Here is a 13,236-nt window from a genome sequence, read left to right as displayed (position 1 = left end):
GCGCTAGAACTAACGTTTGAAATCTAAATAATAAATTGACAGCTTGTTATATACTGAAAGGCATAAATTCTGCAAATAGTGCATTGAAAGATTTTGCTCTCAAACGGAAATCAGATTGAACCTGTAATTTGTAGTTGACATCTTGAGTGCCGGAGCAAATGTTTCATGCTGTCAGCGTGCGCTTTGCAGTATTGCTGATCCAGCCAAAGCTCACTGTGCTAATAAAGACCATGGGCTGAACGGGAGACAATAACGTAAAAAAGATAGTGTATGGCCCTATGAAATGCAACTGGCTGTTTGGCTGTATCAGATATCGCAATCATGCCACGACTTGATGAAGGAGAGAGACTCAGCAAGCGATTGGGATGCTTATGTGGAGCTGGCCAAAGCATTGCACGTTATGAACACTGAACGTTTTCCGAAATCATTGCGCTTAGACTCAGTCACTTTTTTTAAAAAAAATTGTCATTTCATGATGTTCTATTCAAAATCAATAAAGCGAAGGTTTATAAACACTAAAATGGCCAATAAATAAAATATTCAAACATTGAAAACATTCACCACCGAGTTGATTTATTTTTTATTTTTTAAAGTTCAGTATATATGTCGTAACGAAATCTGGTAATTGCCGAATTCGTGAAATCGGCAACCTATTTGCCGAATTCGTGAAATCGGCAATCGCTTGCCGAGAACGCGAATTCGACAGGCTATTGCCGAAATCGTGAAAGGCCAGATTAAAGTTGTCGAATTCGTGAAATCGGCAACGGATTTCACGTAATCGTCAATCGATTTCACGAAATCGACGATTTTGTCGATTTCACGAAATCGGCGCAACTTTAAACATGTTTTGGTGCAACAGAATGTAGTGTAGCTGAGCTGTCACGCGTCTGATGGCAAACTGAACTGTTCTCTGTGCTCATCTTCTTCTTCTTCTTCTTCGTCCTGTGGTAACCCCGTCGACTTGGAGTTAACTCCACAATGTTCAGTCACTTTCACGTGCATATCGGTCTTTATGTAGTTGAAATAAACGGTGAAAAATACTCACCCTTTAAAAAGAAAAATGTTGAGCCCAAATTATATTCACAATTTCCTTCATAACAAGGAAGCTTTCAATGATGGAGGCGCTGTTTGCCGACAGGTTTGATGATGCCATCAGAAAAGAGAAATTTAGCGTGCACATTCTACCAAGTAGAAAGGATTACAATACAATGATTTCAACACTTGCTGGTCAGCAAACCAAAGATCGCGGTTTCTACTATTTGAGAAGCCGGTTTGAACTGTTGGACATAGCTGGCTCACAGAGAATTGTAAAGGTAATAAACATCTCCTCTCTCTCTCACTCTCTCTCTGTCACTCTCTCTCTCTCTCTCTGTCTCTCTCTTTCTCTCTCTCTCTCTGTCTCTCTCTCTCTGTCTCTCTCTCTCTGTCTGTCTGTCTCTCTGTCTCTCTCTCTGTCTCTCTCTATCTCTCTCTCTCTGTCTCTCTCTCTGTCTCTCTGTGTCTCTCTCTCTGAGTCTCTCTCTGTGTGTCTCTCTCTGTCTGTCTGTCTCTCTCTCTCTCTGTGTCTCTCTTTCTGTGTCTCTCTCTGTGTCTCTCTCTGTGTGTCTCTGTGTGTGTGTGTCTCTCTCTCTTGTCTCTCTCTCTGTGTGTCTCTCTCTGTCTGTCTTTGTCTCTCTCTCTCTCTCTCTATCTAACTCTCTGTGTGTCTCTGTCTGTCTGTCTTTGTCTGTCTCTCTCTCTCTCTCTATCTAACTCTCTGTGTGTCTCTGTCTGTCTGTATCTCTCTCTCTCTCTGTGTGTCTCTCTCTGTCTGTCTGTCTGTCTGTCTGTCTGTCTATCTCTCGCAAAAGAATTCGTCAGCGCATCGAAATTTGAACAACCGTTCTCCCTTTGAGGTCACGTTTGGCCAAAAGCCACTGGTTGGGCTGCACACACCACCACCACCACACAAGACACACACACACACACACACACACACACCCACCACCACCACCACCACCGCCACCACACAAGACACACACACGTACACACACACACACTCACACACACACACACACACACACACACACACACACATATACACACGCAGTCACACACAAGGCCATATTCACCGATTAACCTTCCTCTATCTCATTTATTCAGTCAACTCGTGACAAATCGGCTACAGAAAATTCTGTTGTACCAAAACCTGTTTAAAGTTGCCGAATTCGTGAAATCGACAAAATCGTCGATTTCGTGAAATCGATTGCCGATTTCGTGAAATCAGTTGCCGATTTCACGAATTCGACAACTTTAATCTGGCTTTTCACGATTTCGGCAATAGCCTGTCGAATTCGCGTTCTCGGCAAGCGATTGCCGATTTCACGAATTCGGCAAATAGGTTGCCGATTTCACGAATTCGGCAATTACCAGATTTCGTTACGACATATACAAACATTCTTAAATCACAAAATAATTCTTTTTTCATCAGGACAAGATCAGTACAATCCGAAGTTTTGAAAGTTTGAAAAAAGAAAAGCCCGGAAGCAGGGTCACGCAAGGTCGTGGTTCTCGTAGCAGACGACGGTTATGCCTAACGCCAGTTACTCTGAACAGTCAAAAGCCATCGCTAGAGTTCGTGTGAATCGCAGCCGTTTGTTGCGTTTAGATTCAGAAGTACATAATAACGTGCTATTGCAGATAAGCTTACAGCGAGTCGCATTGAAATCACAAACTGACGACTACATTGTGACAAAAAGGAAACTGGATCACACCGGTTCACGATGGCTCAGGGGTAAGATAAACCACGTTTGTACTGTGTGTAAAAGCTTGACAGTATCAGTGATGGTTTACGGGAGACTTACTGTGCCTTTAAAGCCATATGTACTCGATGACTATACACGCTAATTGCTTTACCAGCAGCTGGAGACATGCTAAATTAAGTTCCCTGCAAAATATTGTGGTCTAGGACCCCTTCAATGTTGAGATATGTTAATTTTCATTTTGATCTGGATCGTCCTATTTATAGATTTGCCAACAGAGGTAGCGTTGACGCAAGGGAAATAACTCCGCGTCTTTGTTTACATCCAAAGTTTTTGAGACTCTAAAACAAGCTGTAATGCATGTATATGGTCCGCGCATGGCGACATATCGTCATTACATGGTCTTATGGTGCGTTTGACATCGATTATGGGCAAACTACACTTTGTAAACACGGTAGCGCGTACATATGCCTTTAAGCATTGCGATAAGTAATTGCACGACATAAATTAATTTGTGCTTTACTTAATCCTTTTGACTTAATGGCGAACCTGCTTGGACTAGCGCGTTTATTTAAGCATGGTTTTATTCAGATAACACAGGGTGGCATGTAATACAAAAGAACAACTTAGGTCTACACAACAATCAAGCTATGCTTATATTAAGTGCATGTGATTATGTATATGAGCCTAACCCCCCGTGGGTTAGGGGGAAGAATTTACCCGATGCTCCCCAGCATGTCGTAAGAGGCGACTAACGGATTCTGTTTCTCCTTTTACCCTTGTTAAGTGTTTCTTGTATAGAATATAGTCAATGTTTGTAAAGATTTTAGTCAAGCAGTATGTAAGAAATGTTAAGTCCTTTGTACTGGAAACTTGCATTCTCCCAATAAGGTCATATATTGTACTACGTTGCAAGCCCCTGGAGTAATTTTTTGATTAGTGCTTTTGTGAACAAGAAACAATTAACAAATGGCTCTATCCCATCTCCCCCCTTTCCCCGTCGCGATATAACCTTGAACGGTTGAAAACGACGTTAAACACCAAATAAAGAAAGAAAGAAAGTATATGAGCCAATGTCAAAAGGTGCTGTAGGACAACTTCAGGAATCAAACTTCATCCACAGTATATAGTTTCTGAAGGAGCGAAGGTAACATCTTTCACAACGGCTGCGTTATGTGGCCGTTAAGTTGAGGCTTGGTGAGTGTCTCTTGTTGCATGTGAAGACATAAACCTGATTGTGTCACGTTTCAATATCACAATAAGGTGATTATGAACGGTTAGTTACTTCTAACTAACTAACCACACCACGATCCACTCTCGCAGTCATACAAATAGATAGAATCAACAAAAGTATAAGTTTCAGACGCCTGTTTATGTAATATCACGCCACCTCCCTCGAGACTTCACTCCAAAAGATGTTCTTTTTACGTTAAAGTGGTCACTGACAAAAATGCCAGTTAAAGTACAGAAAATAATAATAACACGCTGATCCCGTGTATAGTTAGGAAAAGTTACTGATCTGCCTTAAAGTGCTAATTCATGCAGGTGTCACACACCCCACGTCGTCACCACTCGAGTATAATCATTAATAACACAGATGACTTGGTGGTAAGGGTGCAAAAGACATGGTGCAACTTAGCTTTTTGCCACTGAGTGGGCGGCCCGTAATTAGTCTGTAGTCTCCACAACTGCTCCGTTGAATGTAGTGCCGGTTAGCGTGGCAACGAAGCAGGGAACAGTGGAGACATCAGGCGCCTCACTCAGTCGCTGAAGGTCCTCCCCGTAGTCTACCAGAAAGATGTAGTAGACGCGTAGATGGGCAGGACGGCAACAGCGACAGCAAATCACCAATACAGCAGGTTAGCAGGTTACAGCAATGCCGCGGACGACCTGGTTACATAATCCCAGCGTAGCACGTAGTAGAATACGTAGGCAGCAACAGAAGAAGGCTGCAACAAAAAGCCTCGGTGCACTAAACATGTCATGCTACCCCTCACACCCCACCTTTAAACATGTCACCCTGACATATCTCATCGAGCACGTGGGCCTGCACAAACGGACTTTTACAACAACAAATCAGCTATTTTCCTTCCTTCTCTCCATATCTGCAAAAACCATATACAGATTAGTATTTTAGCGTCACAAAGAGCCAATTATGCGCTACCTGGAAAGAACAACAGAGAGTATTTCATTCCACAAACACAGACTCGTCAAAAGCGCTAAATAATGATTTATTACCTCAACAGCCTTATGTATGTAGCTCTCTTTTAAGCGAACCCGCTTCCTTTCGAATGACTTATGTTCGTCACAGAAATACCGTCATCCTCCTCTCGCGCTGAATCTTTATGTGGTGAAAACTCACAGCGGAGAAACCTTGACGCCCCGACTGTCATCCAGCATGTATACAGGGAGAAGGTGGTCTGTCCTTGTAGTTCCTCTTAAGCCCTACTGGCAAGCAGCATGGCACATTGGTATACAGTAAAGTATTTAAACGTGTTGAGGACCATCAAACTTGTAGGATAATTAAGACACCGACGCTTCTCTCTCGCTGCTGAGTTTCGAGTGTGTAGTTAATATGTCTCAGACAGACAACCTTGACAATAACACGTGACTAACCTTGTCACATTCCAAGTTCAGCTATCGCCAGTTTTGCCCGGACAGCAGAAATCACTCACGTGAAATCCGTGCGACACGAAATTCACATGTTCGCTATTGCTCGGTCAGCTAAAACCCAGCCGTTGACAGAAAGCACAGGCGCTTTCTATCGCAATTGACCAAGAGAAGGCACCCCACAGAGTGACACTTTCTCGATCCACGTCACTAAATCGTGACAGATTGTTTTCAAGTTTTTCTTGAACTTTCATTTATACTGAGGTCGCATTTGAGCATTGGGGTGTAGATTGAATATAATCAAGCTGAAAGCGCATAAAAATGTGTATATTAGCAACACAAATTTATTATTTAATCACAGTCACAAACAGTATGTGCCCGATACAAAAGTTCGTTAATTTGAGGTTTTCTCAGACATTGTTGAAGTCAAAGCTTTGAATCTATTTTCTGCGCGCATGCGTGTGTAGGGTATGTGTAAAAGGGCAATTGTGTTTTTCAGTCTTGTTTTGTGCCTGTTATTTCGTCCCCCAAAACTCATTTCTGTCTTTCTATGCCTATGCCGTCGTGAGACATCTACATTCTCGTGTGCAAGAAAACTCTCTGCCACACGACTAACTCGTAATAGCGGGTACTGCTGTCTCCCATTTTAGAGCATTGATTTTGCTTCCCGTGCAAACTCGTGGAAAAGAATCAAGTTGGTACGACGTGACTGGTGTGCACGAAACAAAAGTGGGTGTCAACTACTCGGGTGGAATGCAGCCATGCGATCAGACGGGTGGACATTTAGGTTTGTTGTTTGTTTGTTTGTTTGTTTGCTTAACTCCCAGTCCACCACGACTTCATGTCTCACCAAGTCACATTATTCTGACACCGGACCAACCAGTCCTAGCACTAACCCCATAATCCCAGACGCCAGGCGGAGCAGCCACTAGATTGCCAATTTTAAAGTCTTAGGTATGACCCGGCCGGGGTTCTAACCCACGAACTCCCGCTCACTGGGCAGACGCCTTACCACTAGGCCACCGAAGGTTTGTTGTGATTTCATGCAATCAGAAACCGCGATGTGTTCCCTACCTATCGCGCGGCTCAGCCCAGGAACCAGCTTGGCAACCAGAAGGTCGTGGGTTCGAACCTGCCTTACCCGCTGGGTTAAGGATAGAGATTTGTCCGATCCCAACTAATGTGCAGACCTGCTCGTGCCTTATCCCCCTTCGTGTGTACACGCAAGCACAAGACCAAGTACGCACGAAAAGTATCCTTGAATCCATGTCAGAGTTCGGTCGGTTATAGAAATACGAAAATACCCTGCATGCTTCCTTTAAACGCGACGTATGACAGCCCAAGAAAATTGGTTGATTAAAATCAACATGGCCGAATCAATGTTTTCATAAAAGAAGCGGTATTGTACGGGCACATGTTGAATTTGGGTTACTTGTGTTGCAGAGTATTTGAAAATCCGTCGGCATAAAAACATGCAAAGAAGAGTGATAGGTCCCTGTTGTTAATATAGTCAAGTGGATAAATTGATTACTTATGTTTCACACTGGTTTTGCTGTTACAGCAGTCCCTCTCATGAACGGACACCCTTGGGCCAGTGCAAACCTGTCCGTATATTATTGCAAGTGGCCGGTCACGGGAGAGCCCCCCCCCCCCCACCCATCACACACACTGAGGCACACTGACGGACTGAGTGAGTCTTTGCTACTGGTGAACGAGCTCTACTTGTCCTAAAAAACGAGACACGTCACCTCTCCGAATGCATTCCAATAGATGACCGCTCCCGCGGCCATCAATAAGGACAAACTACTACAACTTATAACTGAAAGGAAAAAAACTGTCCTGTAAAAATGACGTTAAATCAACGGTGTCAGAAAAAGAGAGATTTCTGAGGATACAGGAACCCCATGAAAGCAGCCACGAACATACTCACAGAGGCACACATGCTTGTGCAGATACTTTGCAAAAATATAAATTGAAAACCTGCATATGTTGTAATTTCTTTTTTTTTTTGGGTGGCTTTATTGAATATTTCAGGCAGTGAATTTTCCCTGTCCAGTTTTCTCTTTCGTCTCTCTTACCCCTCGCTTACCCACCCCCACCCCTTACCCTCCACTCCCTTTACCCAGCCCCGACAGCACACATTTATAATCTGCAAGGCAGAGTACACATTTTCTGAAAGGAAGACTACTCCTCTTCAATTATATCCAGAGATCTTCCAGCTGTCTCCACCATAAGCCAGTCCAGTGTTAGCACGTCCTGCCCCTCCTTTAACGCCCTGAGACACCAGACGTGGCCCAGTCCAGTGTTAGCACGTCCTGCCCCTCCTGCAACGCTCCGAGACACCAGACGTGGCCCAGTCCAGTGTTAGCACGTCCTGCCCCTCCTTCAACGCCCTGAGACACCAGACGTGGCCCAGTCCAGTGTTAGCACGTCCTGCCTCTCCTTCAACGCCTTGAGACACCAGACGTCGCCCAGTCCAGTGTTAGCACGTCCTGCCCCTCCTGCAACGCTCCGAGACACCAGACGTGGCCCAGTCCAGTGTTAGCACGTCCTGCCCCTCCTTCAACGCCCTGAGACACCAGACGTGGCCCAGTCCAGTGTTAGCACGTCCTGCCCCTCCTTCAACGCCCTGAGACACCAGACGTTGCCCAGTCCAGTGTTAGCACGTCCTGCCCCTCCTTCAACGCTCTGAGACACCAGACGTTGCCCAGTCCAGTGGAGGCCTACGAGAAGCTGTGGGGATCGGCAACGTCGCTGCGGCAGACTCCCCCGAAAGCGGCGTATGGCTGCCTGAATGGCGGGGTAAAAACGGTCATACACGGCAAAACCCACTGCAAAAACATGAGTGAACGTGGGAGTTTCAGCCCATGAACGAAGAAGAAGAAGAAGAAGAAGAAGAAGAAGAAGAAGAAGAAGAAGAAGAAGAAGCTGCGGCGGACATCGGACTTCATCCTGCATAGCTGACTGGATTAACAATTTAGCATGGCCGGGAACGCAGAAGAAGAAGAAGAAGAAGAAGAAGAAGAAGAAGAAGAAGAAGAAGAAGAAGAAGAAGAAGAAGAAGAAGAAGAAGAAGAAGAAGAAGAAGAAGAAGAAGAGTGTTAGCAAGAAGAGAAAAGAAAAAAACAAAACAAAAGAAGAGGGAGGGGGGTTGGTGTGTTTTTGAACTATCAGTTTGCTTGTTTATTTGTGTGTTTGTCCGCCCATCTTTGTGTGTCTTGTCTTGCTTGCTTTGCCTGTCCGTATGCTTGTTGGTATTGACACCCACGAAATAATGCCAACACTGTCCCAGCTCATTCATCCCCGCCTTCTCCCCGTGTGAGTCAGTGTGGTTGTGCAGTTTGCATTGAAATACCTTCATTTTCATCAGCATCTCCTGAACGGCCATACCACGTTAAATGCACCGGTTCTCGCCCCATCACCGACGTTAAGAAAATGCTCTGATCCTGCCCGTAATTGCTGTATTCAAGTCACGGGTTTCTACAGATGGTGTTTGTATACTAGTCGTTTCAGATAGCCCAAGAAGCACAAGCCTGGAGGCTTTAAATCGGGTGAGTTTGGCTATCTTCAGCTCAGTTTCAAACATACTACTGTTGAGGCAATCCCCAAATTTGGATATTTTGTACAGAGCAAAAACGTCAGATTAGTACTATGCAGACTTGCCACTGTGTGGACTAATCACGCATCAACTGAAGTCAATGCGAACCAAATATGAAGTAATTCGGTTGACAGACTTAGGCGAAGCTATCACTTTTGAATGTTTTGTTGTTGTTGCTGGTTTAATGTTGAAGTTTGGGGGGGGGGAGTGGGATGGGGGGTGGGGGTGTCACCTAGTGGGTCAGGAGGAACGGAAGCTAAAATCTGACTCCATTTACCTAAACGAGAGACGCAGTAGTCCTAATGCAGCATAGGCTTTGCGTGTGTGTGTTGGCGTCTAAAATAAAAGATAATGTTGTATTAACAAAAATAATCTTCCTTATTTGCATACGGTCCCGTTAAGCTTTATAGGTTAAGGGGACACAACAACAGCAACCTCTACTTTCGTAAGTTCATGAACCTCATGTTTTTGAGCTTAAGCATGTATGCATAGCGCTTACGGCCCCTGCTAGCCTAATACTTTGAGAGGACATAAGGCATCAGCAAACTGTACTTTCGTAAGTTCATGAACCTCATGTCTTTGAGTTCAGCCTAATACTTTGAGATGGCTTAAGGCATCAACAACCTATAATTTCGTAAGTTCACGAACCTCATGTCTTTGAGTTCAGCCTAATACTTTGAGATGGCATAAGGAATCAACAACCTATACTTTGATAAGTTTACGAACCTCATGTCTTTGAGTTAAGCCTAATACTTTGAGATGGCTTAAGGCATCAACAACCTATACTTTCATAAGTTCACGAACCTCATGTCTTTGAGTTCAGCCTAATACTTTGAGATGGCTTAAGGCACCAACAACCTATACGCCTTACGTGTGAATAGTTATCACAGATAATGCCAACAAAAGAAACAAGTCACGCAAAGCGAAATTAATACATTTGGTTAATATGTCATTACTCACAGAATTAAATTAACGTGTGTCGATACCCCGACACCGTGAGCCAAGAAAGCTCTGGCACGTTCACGAAACAAGCGTGCAGAAAGTGACAAGCCAGTATAGCGCAGCAGCGTATAGCCGGCTCGCAGATCGCCTGAAGTGACAAGCTAGTATAGAGCAGTGGAATATAGTGCTTCAAAGGAAAGCGCACTTTTCTCTATAATTTATAACTGTCTGAGCTTGTGTTTTTATTTATCCGAACAAAACATGTCTATTTTTTTTTTAATCAAGAAATGATAAAGAATAAGAATAACGAATTTTGGATCGATTCCTTACATTATAATTGTAATAATTAAACAATGTTGAGATTTGTAATTCCCAAACTCATTCATTCTTTTTTAAATTTCCAAGCTGAAATGCAATCCTATAGTCCGGGTTTCGTCGAAATTTGCCTGACCAAAATGTCAATCAATTTGAGTGAAAAATGACGTCACCACAGTGCCATTCATCAAAAAGGTAATCAAAGAAAAAAACGTCTCAGGATATCTGCAGAAACTTGCATATAAAATGTCATAACAAACTGTCAAATCGCTTTCTAGCATTTGCTGTGTGCTCTCGCACACACACTCACATAAAACACGCATTAAACACACACACACACACACACACGGCACACACACACACACAAACACACACACACACACACACACACACACACACACACACACACGTGTCACCCTCATTTCGATTAACAGTCTACGTCAAATCTGGAATGTTTTGTTTTGTAAATAAGAAAAGCATACGATCGACGTTGAAAGGTCTGGCAAGATACAATGTGTTTTCGAGACAATAGCAGAACAGTGATCTATGTACTGCACACTTGCTCAACAAAGGGAAGTAAACGCCACTGTTAGATACGACATGCCCAATAGAGTAAGTGAGAGTTGTGTGGACTGGAGAGAAAATTACAATCAACGAAACGAACGAGCGACGCTCATCCCACACTGAGCGAGTCTTAACATTAAATCTCAAAATTGCATGCACATACAATACGCAACCACTTGTGTATCTCATCTAAAGTCGGGGTAAAACCCGTACCGGGAACATGCCCTGAATAGCTTTGCCATGAGGGCGTAAAACTTGAATTTCTCTCAAATGTCCAACTGTCTGACACTGCTATTGGCGTAACGTTTGCACAATTTGTTACAACTTTAAATGGTAGTCGTCAGACTTTCCCAGTCTTTAACGATGGAAGGATATCCCCTTTAAATGGTAGTCGTCAGACTTTCCCAGTCTTTAACGATGGAAGGATATCACCTTTAAATGGTAGTCGTCAGACTTTCCCAGTCTTTAACGATGGAAGGATATCACCTTTAAATGGTAGTCGTCAGACTGTTACAGTCTTTAACAATGGAAGGATATCAAGAGTTGTCATGAACTTTGTGGCAGATATATATTAAGAGACAGCTCACCCAGTCATGTCTTCAGAAAATACATCGACCGTTACAGCCAACAAGACATCAACCGCTACAGCCAATGCGACATTAACCGTCACAGCCAACAAGACATCAACCGCAACAGCCACCAAGATATCAACGGCCACTGCCAACAATATATCAACCGCTGCTGCCAACGAAAGAAGGTTTCTTTACTGTTTAGTATGTATTACAGTTGTAAGACTAATCTAATTTTGTTGTGATCTAATTCACATGAATTAAATGTTTTGACATAGACTTACGTGAGTTCCTTTTGCAATTGTTCTGCAGGTTTAAACCCGAGACAAAAAGTTGAAGTGGGATAATGTATGCACGCTGTCTGTTTCCATTTCTTCTCCTGATTTTGATCGCAGGTAAGGAAAATTAGCCATACTTGCTTCGCTCTCTCTTTCTGTCTCGCCATTTCCATAGCAACAGGAGCATTTGTGATTGCACGATTATGCTTTTGAGTGTTGTCTTTGTGATATGCGTAATGCGATGTGGCGCCAACAGACACATTTCCTTATTTGTGTACAATGAATATGGACATTAAATAGATGGGAGTAACCAGGGATTAATACTACTTCCAAAATAGGTCATGTGATTGTCATTGACCGGCCAGATATCCCATTCGATTACCAAACAAAACACTCGTTAAAAAACCCCACTTGGTATGTCATCGTATTCAATATTCTGTATCATACAATCTGTTTACGATTGATTTCTATCTTTTTTGTAACACCAGTTTAAACACAATCCGAAATTAACACAGTCAAAATATGAGCAAACTATTAGCGAAGTCAATTTTCGGGATCTTCTTCTTCTTCTTCTTCTTCTTCTTCTTCTGCGTTCGTGGGCTGAAACTCCCACGTACACTCGTGTTTTTGCACGAGTGGAATTTTACGTGTATGACCGTTTTAACCCCGCCATTTAGGTAGCCATACGCAGCTTTCGGAGGAAGCATGCTTGGTATTTTCGTGTTTCTATAACCCACCAAACTCTGACATGGATTACAAGATCTGTTCTGTGCCCACTTGGTCTTGCGCTTGCGAGTACACACGAAGGGGGACAAGGCACTAGCAGGTCTGCACATAAGTTGACCTGGGAGATCGGAAAAATCTCCACACTTAACCCACCAGGCGGCCGCGGCCGGGATTCGAACCCACGATCGTCCGATTAAGAGGCCGATGTCTTACCACCACGCCACAGTCCCTGTCGATTTTCGGGATCAATTGCCGTCTTATGCATTTAATCTCCCTACCGCCATGTGACAGTGAGAAAGATGACCCTATGACCTCGCGCAAACTGTGACGTAAGACCGTGAACTTATGCCTACAACTCTAAAAAAAAATTTAAAAAAAGGGGGGGGGGGTGTCTCCTCTTTGGTTCCAGGGGAGAATCTGATTTTGTCCGACGACCGTGTGTACCCTTCTTCCAGGCGACTTAACTCATTTGAAAAGCTGAATCGACGCACCCACCGAACACGTGAGTATAAGTGCGAACACACAGACCGAGTGAAAACTATGCACCGAATATACGTTTCTAAATAAAGGAGAAGGAGACTTCGCCAGGCCAGGCCATGTTGGGTTTGATGCGTGCATGCCTGGTTTTCTCCTGTAGATGGGTGTCGGCACAGAAGGTCTGCCCGCTGTCCTCAGCCAACATGCTCCGTCTTCATGGCAGCTCAAATTTTTTATCGAGGTTCTCTCCTCTAGATCCGCCGTGTTTCGCCTAGGGGCTTGCGCTGCCTAGTTGATAGGGTCACCTCGTAGAGGATGTGGTCATAGACCACGCACGGTCGGTCTTGGGATAGGGAAACGTTATGCTAGTCCGGAGGGATTACGCCACAATGGCCACCTCGCGAAGACCCAGGGTC

At 43.9% G+C, this 13,236-nt stretch overlaps 1 protein-coding gene and 1 long non-coding RNA gene across 3 annotated transcripts in view; one reads left to right on the top strand and one right to left on the bottom strand.

Moving 5' to 3' along the window:
• The window catches only part of LOC138949856 (uncharacterized), a 30,421-nt gene extending 21,651 nt beyond the window's left edge, over positions 1-8,770 (bottom strand). The window contains exons 1-3 of the mRNA XM_070321638.1: positions 8,707-8,770; positions 7,931-8,182; positions 7,695-7,802 (exon numbers count right to left, since the gene is read on the bottom strand). Coding sequence (XP_070177739.1) covers positions 7,695-7,802; positions 7,931-8,182; positions 8,707-8,770 — 424 coding nt within the window. The remainder of the gene's footprint in view (positions 1-7,694; positions 7,803-7,930; positions 8,183-8,706) is intronic.
• A 2,583-nt stretch (positions 8,771-11,353) lies between these two features.
• Positions 11,354-13,236, top strand: part of LOC138950382 (uncharacterized) — a 4,878-nt gene continuing 2,995 nt past the window's right edge. Inside the window, exons 1-3 of one of the 2 annotated variants that reach the window (XR_011450639.1) lie at positions 11,354-11,543; positions 11,652-11,734; positions 12,753-12,845. This is a non-coding gene — a long non-coding RNA (uncharacterized lncRNA). The remainder of the gene's footprint in view (positions 11,544-11,651; positions 11,735-12,752; positions 12,846-13,236) is intronic. The other variant, XR_011450638.1, reaches the window with a different exon arrangement.

This window comes from Littorina saxatilis, linkage group LG16 (genome assembly GCF_037325665.1).
Source record: "Littorina saxatilis isolate snail1 linkage group LG16, US_GU_Lsax_2.0, whole genome shotgun sequence".
NCBI classification, from domain to species: domain Eukaryota; kingdom Metazoa; phylum Mollusca; class Gastropoda; order Littorinimorpha; family Littorinidae; genus Littorina; species Littorina saxatilis.
The sequence above is the reverse complement of the archived record's forward strand: the minus strand, read 5'-3'. Positions and strand labels throughout refer to the sequence as shown.